The sequence below is a fragment of the Callorhinus ursinus genome, unplaced genomic scaffold, assembly GCF_003265705.2.
Source record: "Callorhinus ursinus isolate GAN/ISIS: 27379988/994484 unplaced genomic scaffold, GSC_fseal_2.0 scaffold2, whole genome shotgun sequence".
Classification (NCBI taxonomy): domain Eukaryota; kingdom Metazoa; phylum Chordata; class Mammalia; order Carnivora; family Otariidae; genus Callorhinus; species Callorhinus ursinus.
The window spans coordinates 61,371,209-61,389,819 of record NW_027397064.1 but is presented as its reverse complement, the minus strand read 5'-3'; the positions used below and the strand labels follow the sequence as shown (position 1 = coordinate 61,389,819).

The window sequence follows — 18,611 nt, the reverse complement described above, 5'->3', positions numbered from 1 at the left end:
TAAGGAGGTATTTCAAGAGGCAGGGACTGAACAACTTGGCCAAATGTTGCTGATAGCGGTGTTGAGAACTGACCTTTGGTCAGCAGCATGGAGATCACTGGTGAGCTTGAGCAGTTTGGTGCAGCAGAGAGGGTCAAATGCTCAGATGGAAGTTCAAAAGAGAATGGAGGAGAGAAAAACTGTATGGAATAAATACAGGCAATTCTTTAGAGTTTTGCTTTAAAGGGAAGGGGTGAAAAGAGGGTGGTGGTTGGTGGGGCAGGGAGAATAAAGAAGTGTGTGTTAAGGGCCTATTTATATGCCTCTTGGAAGTGTCCACTAAAACCTACCAGGTCAGAAAAATGAACCAGGCAGAAAAATGAACAAAATACCCCTAAGACCAGGTCTGCATGGGCCACTGAACTGACTGACCCACATGGTTCACTGTATCTATGAGGAAATGTACTGTGGGAGTGAAGGTGCCTGGGCTAGGCCTTATAGACCCAACACCTTAAAGGTTTCAGATTCAAAAAGTAGAAATAATAAACCTGTCAAATAGCAGAGTGGAGGTTCTCTACTGATCCATGTGAAGCCGAAATGTGGTCTGGTGGCATTTCTGAGAGGTTCCTTTAGAGTGGCAGTTTTATAGAATGTTGAGTTGCTATCATTATCATCCTCCTCACTATCATTTGCAAATAGCACCTAAGTGCCTAATTTCACCTACCACCTCATAACTTAAAATAGAGGGCTTTGTTCCCTAGGGGGAACTGGTGTGGTGATGAGCTGTAGTAAAAGAGGCCTGAAGTTCAGGGATGGGGAAAAGGCAGGGATCGGGTGAGGCAGACTCTTGCCAAACCATCCTGCCCCAGTTCCTGATTTTCACCCTGCCTCTCCAAGCGCGGGAGTGCATGGCTCTTTCTCTGCGACTTCTTCCTCCTTTGCTCCTTGAGCCCCCCTACTTCTTCTTTTGCTGTTCTCTCTCAAAGCAGGGGTGGTTCTGAAGATCCGCTCCGACCCCTACCTGCCTCCCCACCGCCTGTAGGCGCGCGGGAAGCGGACTGAGACCCCTGAAACTCCAGTGGGGGCAGGAATCGGCGTTCTGAGCATGTGCGAGCAAGCCCGGAGGCTAGGACGGATTTGGGGGGCCTGGCCCAGGTCGCTGTCCTGCGCGCGGAGCTAGAGCGCGGGGAGCGCAGGACCAGCCCGCACTCCCGGGAGCCAGGCTCCTGCGCCTAGGGCGCAGCGGCTGCGCCCTACCCTCCGGGCGTGGGCGAGCTGGCCGCGTGTGCCTCCCTGCTTGACGCGTGGGCGAACCAATCAGGACGAGCGGCCCAGGCTGCCATGTGACGGGCGAGGCGGCTCCTTTCCCCAGCGCGGCCAGAGGGAGGAGAGAACCGGGGCTCGCCGCGAGCCTTCGAGAGCAGCGGTCGCGGAGGCGGCTACGGCGGCGGCACAGGCTCGGGCCAGCCGCGCGCGCATCCACCGGCGCCCTGCGCGGCTGAAAGCTCGGCGGGCCGCGGGAGCCCACGATTGGAGTGGACAAAGCAAGATGGCAGGGATCTTAGCCTGGTTCTGGAACGAGAGGTTTTGGCTCCCACACAATGTCACCTGGGCAGACCTGAAGAACACGGAGGAAGCCACCTTCCCGCAGGCTGAGGACCTCTATCTCGCCTTTCCCCTGGCCTTCTGCCTCTTCATGGTGCGGCTCATCTTCGAGAGGTAAGAAGGGCTGGAGCGCTCCTCCCCTCCCCCTACACACACACACACACACACACACACACACACACATACACACACACTCTCTCTCTCTCTCTCTCACACACACACACACGCACACGAACCCGCGCGCGCACATTCGCGCGCACACGCACACTCGCGTGCTCTGTGGCGCACGCACCCGCGTCCCCAACGCTCGCGCTCGCTTCTCCCAACCTTTGTGTTCGGGAAGGGGTTGCTGACCCCTCAGCCCGGCTGCCGTTCGGGGAGCCTGGGAGGATCTGGCTAGCCTACGGATTTCCTCCGGGGCGCCTGGGAGGGGCCGCGGAGCGTGGGGGTCGCCCCCCGCTCTCCTCCTTGGCCGGCTCCCTCCCCGCCGCGAGCGCGGGCGAACAAAGGTGAGCGACGGCCGGCCTCGGGACGCGGCGCACTCCGCGGGGCTGCTCCTGTCCGCCCTGCGGGCTGCCGCGCTGCGGGGCAGGGCTTCCCCGCGGAGGCTTGTCGCCACCCACCTGACAGCCTGGAACGTTGCGGACGCGCCGCGGGTAGGGCGGAGGGACGGTGCACACTTCCATTCCTTTCACTCCCGCACGCGGATTTGTAGAGACCCGGCGTCAGAAGAATTCGCCAGGGACTCCTCGGCTTCTGGCCGCTGTTTAGTTTCTATCAGTGGCACTGAGTATCAGGTTCACGGTCCGGGGAGATAGATGACAATAGTTTTTAGGCTTCCAGCACTCCAGGTCATTAGAGGTTTTCTTAAAAGAGGATATGGCAGGACGAGTGCACAGCCTGCAACATGGTGATATTAAATAGATAGATGCTTCCTATGAATAACCATAAACTTTTGTACCAGAGACACTTAAAACATTTTAAAGAACTGTTAATTATTGTTTGTTTAATTTCCGGATTTGGTTAGTAGCTCCATTGTGTCATGAACAAACTTGTGTTACTCTTATTGAATCGGTCTTAGTCACAAAACTCGATTTTGCGTGCTGTGCACTCCCGAGGAGCTATTGAAACAAAAGCAGGGCAGCAGCACGTAATTCTTTTCCTTAACTGAAAACCTCGCCTCTCCTTCCTCTTCTCTCCCAGCCCCCCATTCATCAGTAAAGGCTGAATTTCTTAGATCACAGAGTTTAGACTCTATTTCTCACGTTCACTCCACCTCTTCCCCTGCCCCCAACTCACCCCTGGTTTTGTTTCTTAAGCTTTTGCTGTTATTTTGTTTGCTGTTTCTGTTTGTCTAAAACCGCTATTGAGGATGGCAGAATTTGCCTTTTGTGTCATTTGTTTCTGGAAATGGCAACAGAAAAAGCTTCGTGGGAACAAAAAGTGTCTTTTGTTTAAGGAAGCTGTATTTTTCAACGGGCAATATTGATGCTTCTGAGCGAAGTCAGCTGTTCACATGCAGAGATTGAAATGCACAAAGGAACAGATTTAAAGACCTATTTTAAAATGATTGAAATCCAGCGCAGGTGCCTCATTGATCCTATCTAGCGCTGAGACTTAATGTGAAAAAGTGGGTGTGTTTGCAGGTTAGAGTTGCTTCTAGAGCAAACGTTTACTTACAGAAAATAGGAGCTCTTACCTAACTTTGCAGTCTCTCCAAAAACAGCCTCTCAGGAACAGCAGGTTGTTCCATGTTGATCCTTAGTAGGAGCTCCACACACAGTTGCCTTAGGACATCTGATCAATTCTGCCTGGGCTCACTTGTAATCAGCAAATGCATTTGAAAGAGGTGTGTAGTCTTGTTTTAGATAACAAAAGCATGCCAGCTAATGACCTATATGCAGAAAACTGATTCCAAGCTATTCATTAGGTTGAAAAAAAGTAAATTTAGCTTTGTACTTAGACTTTCTCTGCCATAAAAAAACTTAAAAACGGATGTAATTTAAGTTGAAAACTGGAAGTTTGTTATTCCTCTTCCTGAACATTTTTTTTCTTCCTTTGCGCAATCCCATGACTTGACTTAGAGTTTATACAAAAGGGTCAGCCGCTTTCAGCTCTCAGTCACAGCAAATGTCCTCATATTGCTAGGTAGAGAGTTTTCCAGTTTCTTTCAGGCCATTGATTCAAGTAGAAGTGAATTTAATGGCCTGTATGGAAACTGAAAGTTTGTGATTAATGTTTAGCATAGTAATCCAGTATGGCCCATATACCACACGATGCTACTGACTTTTGGAAGGGTGTCTACTTTTTTTTTTCTTCTTATACTAGTGACAACTCTGTCTTTAACCATTCAGACTCTCGAGTCTCTGAAAATCCAGGTGTATAGTTGTATCCAGAATTACAAGTTCTGCATGTTTCTCCTCTTCTCACACCTAAATAACACGTTCTGGCATCCAGCCTGTGGCCGTCATCTCAGCATCCATCAAGGGCCTGAACTTGAATCAGCTGATATTGTTATCATTGATACGACTCACTTTCAGTACCCTTCTAACATGTTGTGCTTAAATCTTTTTTGCAGTATTCTGTAATGTATAGCATGACTTAAGCCTTTTATGAGTCCCTTTGTAAAACGAAATGATTTTATAATAGAAATAATTCGCTCCAGATTCGGTTCCTTTTTTTAAAACTTGTGTTTCATTTTTGGGGTGCCTGGCTGGTTCAGTTGGAGGAGCATGCAACTCTTGATCTTGGGGTCGTGAGTTTGAGCCCCACTTTGGGTGTAGAGATTACTTAAATAAATACTTAAAAAATTATTTTTTTTATTTTCGAGGGTTCTATCCTTTTTATGCTTCTGCTGTCACTTATTTCAAAGTTGAGAACATATCTATGAAATATCTTGTTATCCAAGATCTTTATTTCTGTTAAATGGGTTCTGTAATGCCCTTGTTGAGGCCCAAATTGTGAATTTGAATACCTTCTCCTTAGTCTTACGTTTTTCTCTCTCTTTTTTTTTAAAGATTTTATTTATTTATTTGAGAGAGAGAGAATGAGAGACAGAGAGCACGAGAGGGAAGAGGGTCAGAGGGAGAAGCAGACTCCCCGCCCAGCAGGGATCCCGATGCGGGACTGGATCCTGGGACTCCAGGATCATGACCTGAGCCGAAGGCAATCGCCCAACCAACTGAGCCACCCAGGCGCCCACGTTTTTCTCTTTTAAAGAGAAACGCTAAAGAATGGACTGGATTGAGCTCTGCTCGGTTGAACAGGCTTATTTTTTGTTTGCACTCCACTGGTGGGGTGTTGACAGTGGAGGCACTGGTGGCCAGAATGATGCTGTGTTATATACCATATGGGCAACAATATGGATGCCCAGCATGGTTGGTTAAAAATGGAGCAGCCTAAATTCAGTGATTTTTGGCTGAGTCTCTGAATAGCCCTAAGCTTGGTGGTTTTTAGCATAGCCTTTACACTGTACTTAACTCTGGGTAGAACAGGAAGGGCCACTATAGATATTACGTGATTGACAAAGTAAAATATCTCTTGTTCAAAACAAAACAAAACTTCATAATTTCTCCTAGAATGAAAATTTTAGAGTATCCCATTATGTAGTTAGCTTGATGACAAGGAACAAAATATTATTTATTTTACATTTTTAAAGAATTTCAATTTCACTATAGTTAACATAGTGTTATATTAGTTTCAGGTGTACAATATAGTGATTCAGCAATTCTATGCATTACTCAGTGCTCATTGTGATCAAAATATTATTTAATAATGTAGCATTATCATCTATTTGATTATTTTTATTTAATACTTAAGGCTTAATAAGCCATTCTATGGAATTATAATAAATGGCTTTTCCCAAATTCACTTTTTAGAATGTATTGCTGTAGGGGTGCCTGGGTGGCTCAGTGGGTTAAGCATCTGACTTCATCTCAGGTCATGATCTCAGGGTCCTGGGATTTAAGCCCTGAGTCGCGCTCCATCTGTGCTCAGCAGGGAGTCTGCTTCTCCCTCTCCCTTTGCCCCTCCCCCCTGCTCCTATGCTTTGTCTCTCTCAAATAAAATCTTTTAAAAAATGTGTTGCTATAGTATTCATAAATGTGGGATTAAAGTTCTGAATTTCTTTTTGGGAATAAAAATTCCTTGAGTTATTGTTGTAACAGGTAATGTTAATACATTTTCTTCCATGTGGGTTTAGGAGAGAGATGCAGGAAGTATCGATTAGGAGTCAGAACATTCAAATTCTAGTCAAACTTACCTCAAACTGGGGCAGCTGCCTAATTTCTCTCTGCCTTATTTTCTCATCTATCCATTGAAGCAGATGGCGTTTGTAATCTAAGTTTGCTTTCACCCCCCCTCAGTTATCCGTTTCCTATAGGTAGTCTATATATTTCAAGCTTGCTGATTATTATCTCACGAAACTTTGAGCAGGCTAAATGTCATTTTTTGCAGGTAGAAATAAGTCATCTAAGAATAAAGAGATTTTTTTCATACAAGTATTTTAGCCAGTGGTTTTGTTTCTTGTATTTTTCAACTATGATTTGAATCAGAAGAATCATTTGGACTATTATCAGTTGTGCTCCAAAAAGCTACAATATTTCGGAATAATCAACAAAGACGATTCTACAGAGAAAGCAGTTGCTCTCTTTCCTCAGACAGGTGGACCCTAGAATCAACCTGGCCCCTCTTGTGATGACTGGTTATGAAATGAGAAACTCATTACTGTCAGGTTGGCTCTCAAAGTGCCAAGCTATGTGAGAAGTGTCGTTTTTCAGGAGGCTGACACCAGTTTTGCTTGCTCATTCAGTCAAATGACCTGCTGCCCTCCGACCTTCAACAGCAGTGTCTCAGTAGTGTCCGAGGGAATGTCTGTCCAGTGGGCTTTTTCTTATCGATTTACTTAGTATCTTTGCCTTGATAGCAGCCTTGGGGGAGGGGAAGGAAGGGAGGGAAAATGAATGAGAACATATTCCTGATGGTTAGAGGGGAGAGAAGAGGTATGAGTGAATGTCTGCCACGAGAAAGCAGTGTCAAGTGAGTTTGATTTCTGAAGGATATTCCTGTAACGTACCTTGTAATGAAGAGACTGATGTCATCCAATATATTTTGAAAGAATTTGCGACTGACTGAATGTTTCTGCCCCCTCAAAATTCATAGGCTGCAATCCTAAACACCAAGGTGTTGCTCTTAGGAGGTGGGGACTTTGGGGGAGGGGGGTAATTAGGCCAGGAGGGTGGAGCCTTTGTGATTAGGATTAGTGCCCTTGTGAAAAAGGCCTCAGAGAGCTCCCTGCCTCTTCCTCCAGCCACGTGAGGGCACAATAAAAACGTGGCTGTCTGTGAACCTGGAAGGTTATTCTCACCGGACACCACATCAGCTTGCGCCTTGATCTTGGACTTCACAGTCTCCAGAACTACGACAAATAAATTTCTGTTGTTTTTAAGCCACATAGACCATAATATTTTGTCGTAACAGTCTGAATGGACCAAGACAGAGTACTTGATGGCAATTTGCATATGATTACAGTTTTTGTCATGCAATCAGTCTTGAATATTTACCTCTATAAATGTACCTATTTCACTTTCAATATGGTGTGATTCAGGTTAAAACTGTGGATAGCTGCTTTGCCAGACTGGTGTTAGAAGCAAGAGTTGGGGTCAGACCCAATAGGTTACTCCTACAGTTTCTGACTGGGAAAGGAAAATTGGATTACGATAGATGCTTTGTTGGAAAACAACCTAAAATCAAAGGGCTGGTATTCTTTTCAGAGCTTTAGTATACCTTTCTCATCTTGCAAAATAAATGGTTTGGCATTTACAGGGTGCGATAGTTTAGCTATTTGTAGTAGATTGATTTATGGATAAAAGGCATCACGTTACTCTTAATGGATAGTGCCTTAGAATGGTGGGGGGCAGGTGAGGTAACTTTATCACAAATGATCTCATGTCATCAGGGATTAATGACACTAGCACTTTGAGTTCACTTACGACTTTTGAAAATACCTGAATTTTTCATGGATGGGGTTAGATTTTTTTGGTTGGATTCTAGTTTGTAAGTGGTTTCTCTTCAGTGATGGAGAAAGGTAGGTGTCAATGGAAAGGAAATGGGGTTTAAGGTGAATTTCTTCTATCAGCAAACCTGTCCCGTGGCTTATAAAAGATCACTGCACTGTCCTCAGGCTCTCTTCACTTGTTTCACGTAGCTGTTCACACTTTGTTGGTGAGCTTGAGATCTGGGCCCATTTGGCACATAGAAGATTCTAAATGTTCATTACATGTGCTTAAATTCCTTCTTCTACCACCAGACCAAATTAGATTTTCTAAAGCCTTTGGTCATCTATTTCTTACAAAGTCATGACTCTCAAAATTTTATGGGTTTTTTTTTCCTCCCTCCCATCTTCATTTGATCAGCTCATTTCTTAGACACTTTTGAGTCAGGATATTGGGGTTCCAGATTTTGTTTGCCAGTAACTAGTTGTGTCACTTAATGTTTCTAGGGAATTTTTTTTTTATAAAAATAAGCAAAATTGCTTCTTGTAGCACAAGGATCCTTCTATACTAGCGATGCCCTGAGAACCCTTATTCCTAACTAAGATTTTATCCTTTGGTTTTTGCCATTCCCCCCTTAAAAAACAACAACAACCCGATTTTACAAACTCTTGTTGTCACTCTTACTTGCTCTCATGATCTTCATTGACTTCATACACCTATGCTTTGGTTTGATTGAACACAAAATGGTGATTCTCACAAAGTCTTTTTGGGGCGGCTCATTAGTACTGCTCTGGACAATTGAGCACCAGGTACACAGGCTGAAGCCTAGGACTTGGTGCTCACCATTTTCTTCCCTGTTTGACAATTGTGAATAACTGCAGTTTTTAATGAATAACTTTTTAATTTTAATTTTGAAAGTAATAATAGCAACTAATATGTTTCCTAATATGAGTTTGTCACTTTACATCATTGACTTCATTTAAATCTCTCCAAGCCCTGTGAAGTAAGACATTAATTTTCCCAATATTTTACAGATGACACTAAGGATTGAGAATTTAGGAGTTGTACCTAGCTTCACAGGGCTTAAAATAGCAAGGTAGGCATTTGGAAACAGGTTTCTTGATCTCCTAGTAATTTTGGTGATCTATTTTATTTTATTTTAATTTTTATTTTTTTTAAGATTTTTATTTATTTGAGAGAGAGTGAGAGAGAGAGAGAGAGAGAGAGCACGAGTTGGGTAGGAGCACAGGGAGAGGGAGAAGCAAGCTCCCCGCTCAGCAAGGGAGCCCATGCGGGTCTCCATCCCGGGACTCAATTCCAGAACTCCGGGATCATGATCTGAGCTGAAGGCAGATGCTTAACTGACTGAGCCACCCAGGCGCCCCTGGTGATCTGTTTTAAAGCAAATATCATGAGATGATGTAGATCTACCATAATTCCTTTAACCAGTCTCCATATTGTTGTTGGACGTTTAGGCTGTTTCCAGTTTGTGTATATAAATCTCTTAACTCCTGATGACTTCCTAAGGAATGTTTCCTAGAAGAGGCATTTCTGAGCCTCAAATGGTAAATATTTTAGTGTTCTTAATAGACACAAATTGCCAAATTAGTGTCCAGAAAGATTATATCCATTTGTACTTCCTTATCAGAATACAAATTATTATCATTTGAAGATATTTTTGCTTTACAAGTTGAAAAAAGTTACTGTTGTATGTTTTGTTATTAATGATGAACTTATTTCAGATATTTACTAATCATTTGTATTTCGCTTTCTGTGAATTCATGTATGATTTCCTATTGGGATGAGCCTTCCAACTTTTTTGGTAGGAAAGTGGTAGCCTTTGAATTTTTTTTTAAATGCAGAATGGTCTTGTTTTTGTGTTTCTTGGGTCCTGTGTTTACACTTTTTGTTTCTTTCTGCTTTCAGCCTCTCCCCCACAACCTGAGTCATCATCATCAGGCAGAAAGCTTCTCACGTTCTGCACAGTGGAAGGGATGCAGGCGAGAGGATGAAATAGTATAATATCCTGACTTTATTATGGAGGATGAGGCAGAAAGGGCTGGGAGGAAGTTTGAGGGATTAAGAATGAATGGGTTTTAAGCAAATAATACATTATATGTTAAAAAAAAGAAGAAGATAGCAGGAAGGGAAAAATGAAGGGGGGGTGGGTATCGGAGGGGGAGATGAACCATGAGAGACTATGGACTCTGAGAAACAAACTGAGGGTTCTAGAGGGGAGAAGGTGGGGGGATGGGCTAGCCTGGTGATGGGTATTAAAGAGGGCACGTTCTGCGTGGAGCACTGGCTGTTATGCACAAACAATGAATCATGGAACACTACATCCAAAACTAATGATGTAATGTATGCTGATTAACATAACATAATAAAATTAAAAAAAAAAAGAGTGAATGGGTTTTTATGAAGGCAAACTGAGATAGAGCCTAAACTCTTGTATTGTTTCTCTGAATGTTTGGTTAAAAGTGACTTATTAGACACTAATAATTAGGGAAATACAAATGAAAACTGTAGTGAGGTACCACCTCACACTCATTTGGATGGCCGCTATTGACAGAAAGAAGAGAAAGAAGGAAAAGAAAGAAAGAGGAAGGCAGGCAGAAACAAATGAGTGATGGTGAGGATGTGGAGAAATTGGAACCCTGTGCATTGGTAGTGGGAATATAAAGTGTGCAGCCACTGTAGAAAAGAATAAGGAATATCTTCCAAAAATTAAAAATAGAATTATCATATGATCAGCAATTCCACTTCTGGTATATACCCGAAAGAATTGAAAGCAGAGTCTCAAAGAGATATTTGCACACTTATGTTCTTAGCAACGTTATTCACAATAGCCAAAAAGGGGAAGCAACCCTGGTGTCCATCGACAGATGAATAGATAAACAAAACGTGGTATGTACATTCAGTCCAATATCATTCAGCTTTAAAAAGGGAGGAATTCTGGCGCATGCTAAAACATGGATGAACCTTGAGGACGTTATGCTCAGTTGAGGAAGCCAGTCACGAAACGACAAACATTGTATGATCACACTCATAGGAGGTACCTGGGATAGTCAGATTCATAGAGACAGAAAGTGGCATGGTTGCCAGGGGCTGAAGAGAGGCAGCAATCCTAAGTTACTGTCTCATGGGTATAGAGTTTCATTTTTGTAAGATGAAAAGAGTTCTGGAGATGGATTAGATTGGTGGTGATGGTTGCTCCACGTGAATGTACTTAACGCAAACTACACTTAAAAATGGTTAAGGTGGTAAATTTTAGGTTATGTGTATTTATTTTACCACAACTAGAAAGAACAGAAAAATAAAGAAGATTCACTGACTTAAAAAAGTCACTTAATAGAAATAACTGGTTTCATTTTCTAGGCTCGACAGTTTTCTAGCTAGGAACAAGCACCCTTCATCAGGCACTATTTTGTTTATGTTCTTTTAAAATGCACGAGCCCCTTGTGGACTAGGAGACCCCTTCTCTCCAGGATCACCTGGCATGGTTTGGGGGGAGGTGAGGTCTGATGGAAGGAAGGTTCAAGTCCAGAGAGCACTTACCTACCCTGGGCCTTCGGGGAAGGTATTTCAACCCAACAGCTGCCTTCAGTCCATGTGTCAATATGACAATAATAGTAAATTGGTAGGTACAGAAGAGAATACAGTGTCTTTAGAAAAGCGCACTGCACCGTTTCAGAGGATCCAGCTCTAGGATTAAAGTAAAGGCATCCTAGTGAATTCACAGTCCATTTAAAGCAAACCAGGATGATAGGATAAAATTCTGGTAAGGCAAGTGGCCTAGGCCACAGATATATCCCATGGAAGGTTTTTTGGGAAAGAAGATCAGATCTGACCCTCTTCTCCTTCAGTTTAAATTGACATCCGTTTTATAAGCAAATAATTAAAATTTTTTTTTCTTAATTTTGTTTGACACAGAGAGAGACACAGCGAGAGAGGGAACACAAGCAGGGGGAGTGGGAGAGGGAGAAGCAGGCTTCCTGCGGAGCAGGGAGCCCGATGCGGGGCTCCTTCCCAGGACCCTGGGATCATGACCTGAGCCGAAGGCAGACGCCTAACGACTGAGCCACCCAGGCGCCCCTTATAAGCAAATAATTTAAATACTTGAAAATCTGAACATGATTTTACTCAAATGCTGCATACTATTACAGGTACATATTATTGAAAAGAGGTTTTCAAAATTTATGCTAATGTTTGGTCATTGTACGAAACACTGCTTCCTATAATTCATCTATGAGACTATTTTGGGCAGGTTTTTTTTTTGTTAAGGAGAACTTTCTTTTTCTCACTAGCCTTCCAAATGGACTTCTCTTGAACCACTCCTGCTTCTCATTCCTACTTTTGCTTTTATTACCTCAGAATTGGATTGTGGGGGTTGTTTTGGCAGGGGTGGGGTTGGAGATACACAAATGGTTTTCCATTACAGGAAAGATGCGTTCCTTTACTAGGTAAGCTTGTTCACACAGTGACCTAAGAATAACATTTGTTTGTGACTTGCCAGCGTCTACATGAATGTCACATCTTAACTTTGAGGTTTTCAGGTTACAAAGCTGTTGTTGCTGTCCTGATGCTCTGATTGGGATTCTGCCCCCCACCCCCACTTCCTCCCTCCCCTTTGTCTCCTTTCTCCCTCTCTCCCCTTCCTTTCTTCCTTTCAAACCGCAAGCCCCTCTTGAGAGCAGAGGAGTAGTAGGTAAGAGTTGGGGTGGGGATAGAGAAAACCATCCAAAGTCTTGTCTAGGGACACTTCGGCAAGTATGAGAGTAAAAGCTGCCAGCTAAGTGGCTCTGTAGATCTTGTCTTCATAGATCGCCATTTCAAAGCAGAATAAAGTGACTTCGTGGTTTAAGCAGAGTGGCAGTTTTGGACACAATAGCTTGAGTGAAGGGAAATTGAGAACCAAGCAATCCATGCTTAGGCATTATGGGGGTTAAGAGACGATGAGGGCTTTAAGCCAATGGGTGTGTGTATCTTTGAGTATGTGGGTAGACTCAAGGATAACAGTGCATTCAGATTGTTACTGTTTTATACATCTATTGCAATTAATTACAAATGTACTTAATTCTGAGAATTAAAAGAAAAATGGATCGGATATCACAGAGATTATGGAATTTGGGTTAAAATCCAAACAAACACTGCCCTTTATCAGCTATATGGTAGTGGGCAGCATATTCTCTGAAATTTGGTATCTTCACTTGTAAAATGGGGAATACGCCTACTTTGTGATATTGGAAGACTATCTGTGAAAATCTATTTAAAGGGGTCTCAGTAAAAACTGGTTCTTAAAAATACACATTGTATAAAAAATAATTGATACCATAGTACAGTATTTACTGCTTGAGAAGTAATGTTCTGTAATGTGATTTAATGTGTTAGGTGTGTGTGGCAGGGTGGAGGTTGAGGGGCGGAGAGAGGGTGCAGTTTGTGGGGACAGAAGGACCTGTTTATGTATTTGATCCTGAAACTGGAGGATTTACTTGTTCTGTTGAAGAGTAAATATTTAGGGCTTTAGGCAGGCATCGAAGCCCTAATCCCTTCAGCACAATGCCTATTTAGGGAGGAGAATGCTTCTTAGCCTTTTCTTCTCAACTGTTAATATTGATGTGGTTTTAGGCCAGAGATTTGCTTGTATTTGGTGGCAGACAACTACTTGCGGATGGTGGCATTTTGGACAAGTGATGGGCAGCTTTGTACCACTTGGAGCCTGAAGCTTTCTCAGGGGGGCTTTGCCTTTGGAGAGGGCCCAGGAGTGATGGTCTTTCTCTGGCTGAAGTTTTCTCAGGAAGCTGCCTTTCAGTGGAGGGATGTCTCATGCAAGTATCCCCATCTCTCTCACTGCCCCGTCTGGCCCCAACAGTCCTTTTTTACTGCACATAGACTCAAGGGAAAATTGATTGGGTATTCAGTTACTGGCAATGGCAAATATCAAATTAGCCATTTTTATTGATTTAAGGACCTGGGCTGAATTCTGGCCATGCCACCTACAGCTGCAGATCTAGGAGCAAATTACTGAGTCTCTCCGTGTTCAGTTTCTAACTCAGAGGGTGGTTGCAAGGATTAAATGAGATAATGCATTCATTGTGTTTAGAGCAATGCCTAGTTTATGAAAGTAGTTTCTCCTAGTTCTTCAGGTTTTTTCGGGGTGCACACACGTGGCTGCCCCACCAAATCGCTTTCTGAGTGATTGTTGGAGCCCTGATTTCTAGAAATGAGCCTTTATCGTTGGATTTCTGAAAACCTTTATTGGCATTACTTTTGTGTCATGAGCATGTACAATAGACCCCATTCTAAACTGGTTGGGTTTGGGTTTTACTTTACCTAGTATCTTCTCCTCTCTCACTTTCCCTGTCTCTTTCTTTCCTCTCCCCCCACCCCAAGGAAGATTCTGAATCTTCCAGTTGTAGTTGGCCGAAAACAACCCTTTGCAGGTTAGTGAAGAATTGGGTCTTATCTACCTCACACTCATGGAATGCACTTTGCTGAGATTGTATATTTAGATGGCTCAGAAATATTTTTTTCTGATAAGAGCCTCCCAGAAAAAGGAAAGCCTTGAGGCTGATATTTATCAATTTCTTCCAGAATTGTAAGCTTCGTGGATTGTCTTTGATCCTTATTAAGAAAAAAATTCAGTCTAGCATCCCTGGGATCATATTTATGAAAATGCAAACATTCAAAATTGGCTGAAAATAACATATGTGTCTTTTTTCTTTAAGAGAAACAAAGCACCCCAAATTTGAACTTGCATTGGTGTGACTATGGCTAACCTTGCCTGACCAAATTAGTGTAGAAGGCAGCTGCCGCTGCTTTCTACTGTAGGCACATTTCTGGCTCTGAACAGCTTAGAAATCATTTGTAAGCGGTTTGCTGTGTAAATAATTTAACAAGCCTGTTAGTTTTTGTAGGCATTGGTAGAAGATATCTTAGGGTGATCAAATATGATTTTTGTTTTGGGTTGTCTCTTAAATGAGGTTGTAAGGCAGAGATGAAACCACAGTGCTGTAGAATGACAAAATTACCAAAAACTGCTTCTATTTTAATTCAGTAGTAATTTAATAGCGTCAAAGGAAGTTGAAAACTCATTCACTTAAAAATATATGAGTCTGTTGTGTGTCCGACACAGGTGATATACCAAAGTGGGAGATGGTGGTGGGAGATAGGGTACATACAGTAAGCAGGTACATTACCTTTAGGTTTAAAAAAACCACATCGGGTAAAAGTTGGTCTGCTTTTTATTAGTACCATGTGAAGCTAATTCTAAACAGAATGGTAGAGTGTAAAAACACCCCTCCACAGGGTGCCTGGGTGGCTCAGTTGGTTAAGTGTCCCGCTCTTGGTTTCAGCTCAGGTCATGATCTCAGGGTTGTGGATCAAGCCCCATGCTGGGCTCTGCACTCAGTGCAGAGTCTGCTGAAGATTCTCTCCCTCTTCCTCTGCTCCTTGCCCTCCTTGTGCTCACTCTCTAAAATAAATAAAATCTTAAAACAAACAAACACACACCGAGACGCCTGGGTGGCTCAGTCAGTTAAGGGTCTGCCTTTGGCTCAGGTTATGATCTCAGGGTCCTGGGATCAAGTCCCGCATCGGGCTCCCTGAACAGTGGGGAGACTGCTGCTCCCTCTCCTTTTGCCACTCCCCCTGCTTGTGCTCTCTCTCTCTCTGACAGATAAATAAATAAAATCTTAAAAAAAAATAATGCCCTTCCTCACCAGGGCACACTCCTCCTACCACTGGCCCTTCCCCCCAGCCTTTTGGAACACCACCTCCAGATGCTGTTTTAGGGCACAGATGTTCTAAAAACCACATTTTGAGAAATACTGGCAGAGCTAAGAATCTTCCCCTCCCATTTTATATTTTAGGATTCTGAAGCCTCTAGAGATAAAGTGACTTGTCTTGTGCCACCCACCTCGGTCCTGGCAGAGCCTGGCTGTTCTGTACTCCCACCGTGCCACTGTCGAGTGATCAGCTGGTTTCCGTTTATCTGGGGCTGTCTCAGGAAACGCCTCAGTCCAGGAAAAACTGGAACAGTTGTTCACCTCACCTGATTGTTAAACCCATGCTGGTCTGGTCATCAGCCAGGGGTGTTTTCACAATAAAATTGGCTACTCTGTCTCTTCCTAAGGGTGAGCGAGGGTGGTGGAGGAAGAATCTTCCCTGGTGATTGAGAGGCACTGCCTGCCCACTGTCAGTTACCACATTTCATGGCCTTTAAATTCCAGGTGACTGAAGGGCGCCCCATTAAGTGTGGAAGGGAGCTGCAGAGGGCAGAACTCAGTGTGCAGACACCCAAGGCCCGCTCTTGGTGTGGTTTTTCCTGCTGAGCACATTTATCCCGTATCACGGAGCTCATACACACCGTCTTGTTTTCCTCCCCCTTCCACCCGCACTTAAATGGCTGCCTGCAGGATTGTAAAGGGACTGGGGAAGAGAACAAAAATAGATGTACTAGTGGTGGTTCTTAACCAGCAGTTATTTCTAAGGAGCATTCAGGCAGTCAAGTGGTTTTCTGTGTATGTACTTTATGTTCATGGTTTTGTTGAGTCTTACACCGTGTAATGCTCACTTTTGCTAGTGTTAGGTACCTGTGGTGTATTTGAAATCACTGGGCTCCCGAAATAAATATTGCAGTGAACTCTAAAAAGAGTTGAACAAGGGAAGTGTTAAGAAATGTCAGTGCTCAGACATTGCTTTGCTCAGAGGTTGGCTTTAGCTTGGGTCTCTAGGCAGGCAGATGGGCTTGCAGTGGCAGATCCTGTGCCTGCCCCCAGTCTGCCGGTGCCTTGGTGCAGAGTCAAGCCGTGGAAGAACGGGTGGAGGGCACCTAGGCACCAATTTCAGACCACAGCTTATCCCTGCTTTCAGCTGCTAGCTCCTTGCTTAGCACTTCCATATCTTCTGTTTACCCCTTCCTCTTGCTCAGAGCCTCCTCTCTGTTCAAATCTAAGGTGGCCCAGGCAAACCGAATCTCTTGATTGGTTGGCCTCCTTACCTTTTGGTCCTGAGCTTGGGAGTTACCAGCTGTTCTGTTATTGCTCACATTTCCCAGGGCAATTGCAAGTTTGGGCCAAATCCATTTAAAAGGATAGTTAACAAGTGCTATCAGCTCACACTTTGTTTATTTAATTTTGGGGGGTTAAAAAATACACAATAAATAATATGGAATAAATGTTCTTTTTGTTTTCAAAAATAACTTCATGGCTTTAGACTTTTTTTTTTCCTGATTAAAATAAAAATAGAACTGGTTAAGTTCCACAATTATACAACAATGAATTATTATTTGGCAAGAGTTGAAGACGATAAACATGTTCCATTAAAAGCAGAATCAGACCTGGTTAGCCTGTCTCTCCATCAGTCTCCATTCTGTTTTCCAGCCAATGTCTAATTCTTTACTGAGGGATCAAATCTAAGGAATGTCAGTTCTTTCAAATTGTCTAAAGCTTTTTTGAATTGGAGGCATTTAGCTCTACTAGAACTCTTATGCCCTATTTTAAAAGCCAACCTGAAAGAGCCAGGAAGCCGCTCTGAATGGGAACTGCTGAAGTGCGTAGTGTATGATGATATGTTTTGGGAGTTGACACAGATTATACTTAATACTTGGAGGTGAAACTAACCACAGTCTTTTTGGCTCTGAGGCTCAGTGTTTAATTTGTGGAGGGAGTGAGACCTAGAGAGGAAGGGGGAGAGAGAGAGAGAGAAAAAAACACTCTGCCATGTGTATATAACAAAAGGGAGCATAGAACCCCAACTTTGGCTTAAAATTCCATCTTGGTGGAACCCTAGTTCAGCAAATACCTGTTAGTAAACCCAGTGCTCAAACATGCCGTCATCATTTGCTTAACAAACATTCATATGGTGGTGGTAGAAAAGTGCTTTATTTTTCCTGAAACAAACTCTTTGTTCTTTGCGGTGTGAAGATAAGAGGCAACCCTAATTCCTAATCTGTGCATCAAAACCCCATGTTCAACTGAAGGTCATTGGTTCTTTATGAAGGAACTTTGGCACTTGCCACCACACGTGGAACCATCTTTCTGTTACGTTTGTGCACATGCTTGGATAAATGTGTGTGTTTATGTACAAAACCTGATTGGTATTTGGTTATAAAATTTAATAAAGAAATTATTTGGAAAGGAAAGAGAGAGCATGTGAGAAAGTGAGAGAGAAACCATAGTCAAAACACCCCTTTTCTTTCCCGCCTTATGTAGTTAGTAAGAATGTTTTATAAGGATATGCATTAATAAAGGAACAAAAATATGGTATCTTTACATCCCTTTCTTAAGAACAAGTTAAGGATGTTAAGTGGGGGATAGGCAAATAAGTTTGTTGAAATGCTTCTGTATCCTGTTCCTCGAATGTGGAAGGTTTGAGAAGATTTGTAGTTTGAGACAAAATCAGAGCTGCCATATACTTGGGATTTGAAAAATCCGTGTATTTCGAATACTAAATAGTTATGATCTAGAGATACTGTATTTGTTTTGAAAATACTATTTTTTTTTTTTAAGAGAGGGGGGAAGGGACGGACAGAGTGAGGGAGAGAAAGAATCTTAAACAGCCTCCACACCCAGTGCGCAACCCTGAGATCATGGCTTGAGCTGAAATCAATAGTTGGAAGCTTAACCGACTGAGCCACCCAGGTGCCCTGAAAATACTATCTTTAAGACTTGCTCTGTTTGTATTTTTAAAATTATACTCACTCTAAAAACATGTCACTTCTAATCTACATTTTTCTTAGTTAAGTCCATCTCTGGTTATTTTCTATTCCATTTGTTCATTTCTCTTCTTCAGGAATACCAATTATAATATGTTAGATTTCTTTAGTCTGCCCTTCATATCCGCCTCTTCTCTATAATCACTTTAATATTTTTTTCCATGTGGTTCTGTTTATTTCCTTCTAGTCTATATAACAGGTATCTCTTTCATTCATGTTTATCCTGTTTATTCTGTTGCTTTTCATGTTGTTTAATCTTTTTTTACAGATATTTATTTAGAGAGAGAATAAGAGAGAGAGAGAGAGAGAACATGAGA

The 18,611-nt window shown here is 42.8% G+C and overlaps 1 protein-coding gene across 2 annotated transcripts in view; it reads left to right on the top strand.

The window, feature by feature from the left end:
• The first annotated feature begins 1,368 nt into the window (after window positions 1-1,368).
• Window positions 1,369-18,611, top strand: part of CERS6 (ceramide synthase 6) — a 317,200-nt gene continuing 299,957 nt past the window's right edge. For both annotated transcript variants that reach the window (XM_025853613.2, XM_073882913.1), the window contains exon 1: window positions 1,369-1,698. In XM_025853613.2, coding sequence (XP_025709398.1) covers window positions 1,529-1,698 — 170 coding nt within the window. In that variant the 5' untranslated portion in view covers window positions 1,369-1,528. The remainder of the gene's footprint in view (window positions 1,699-18,611) is intronic.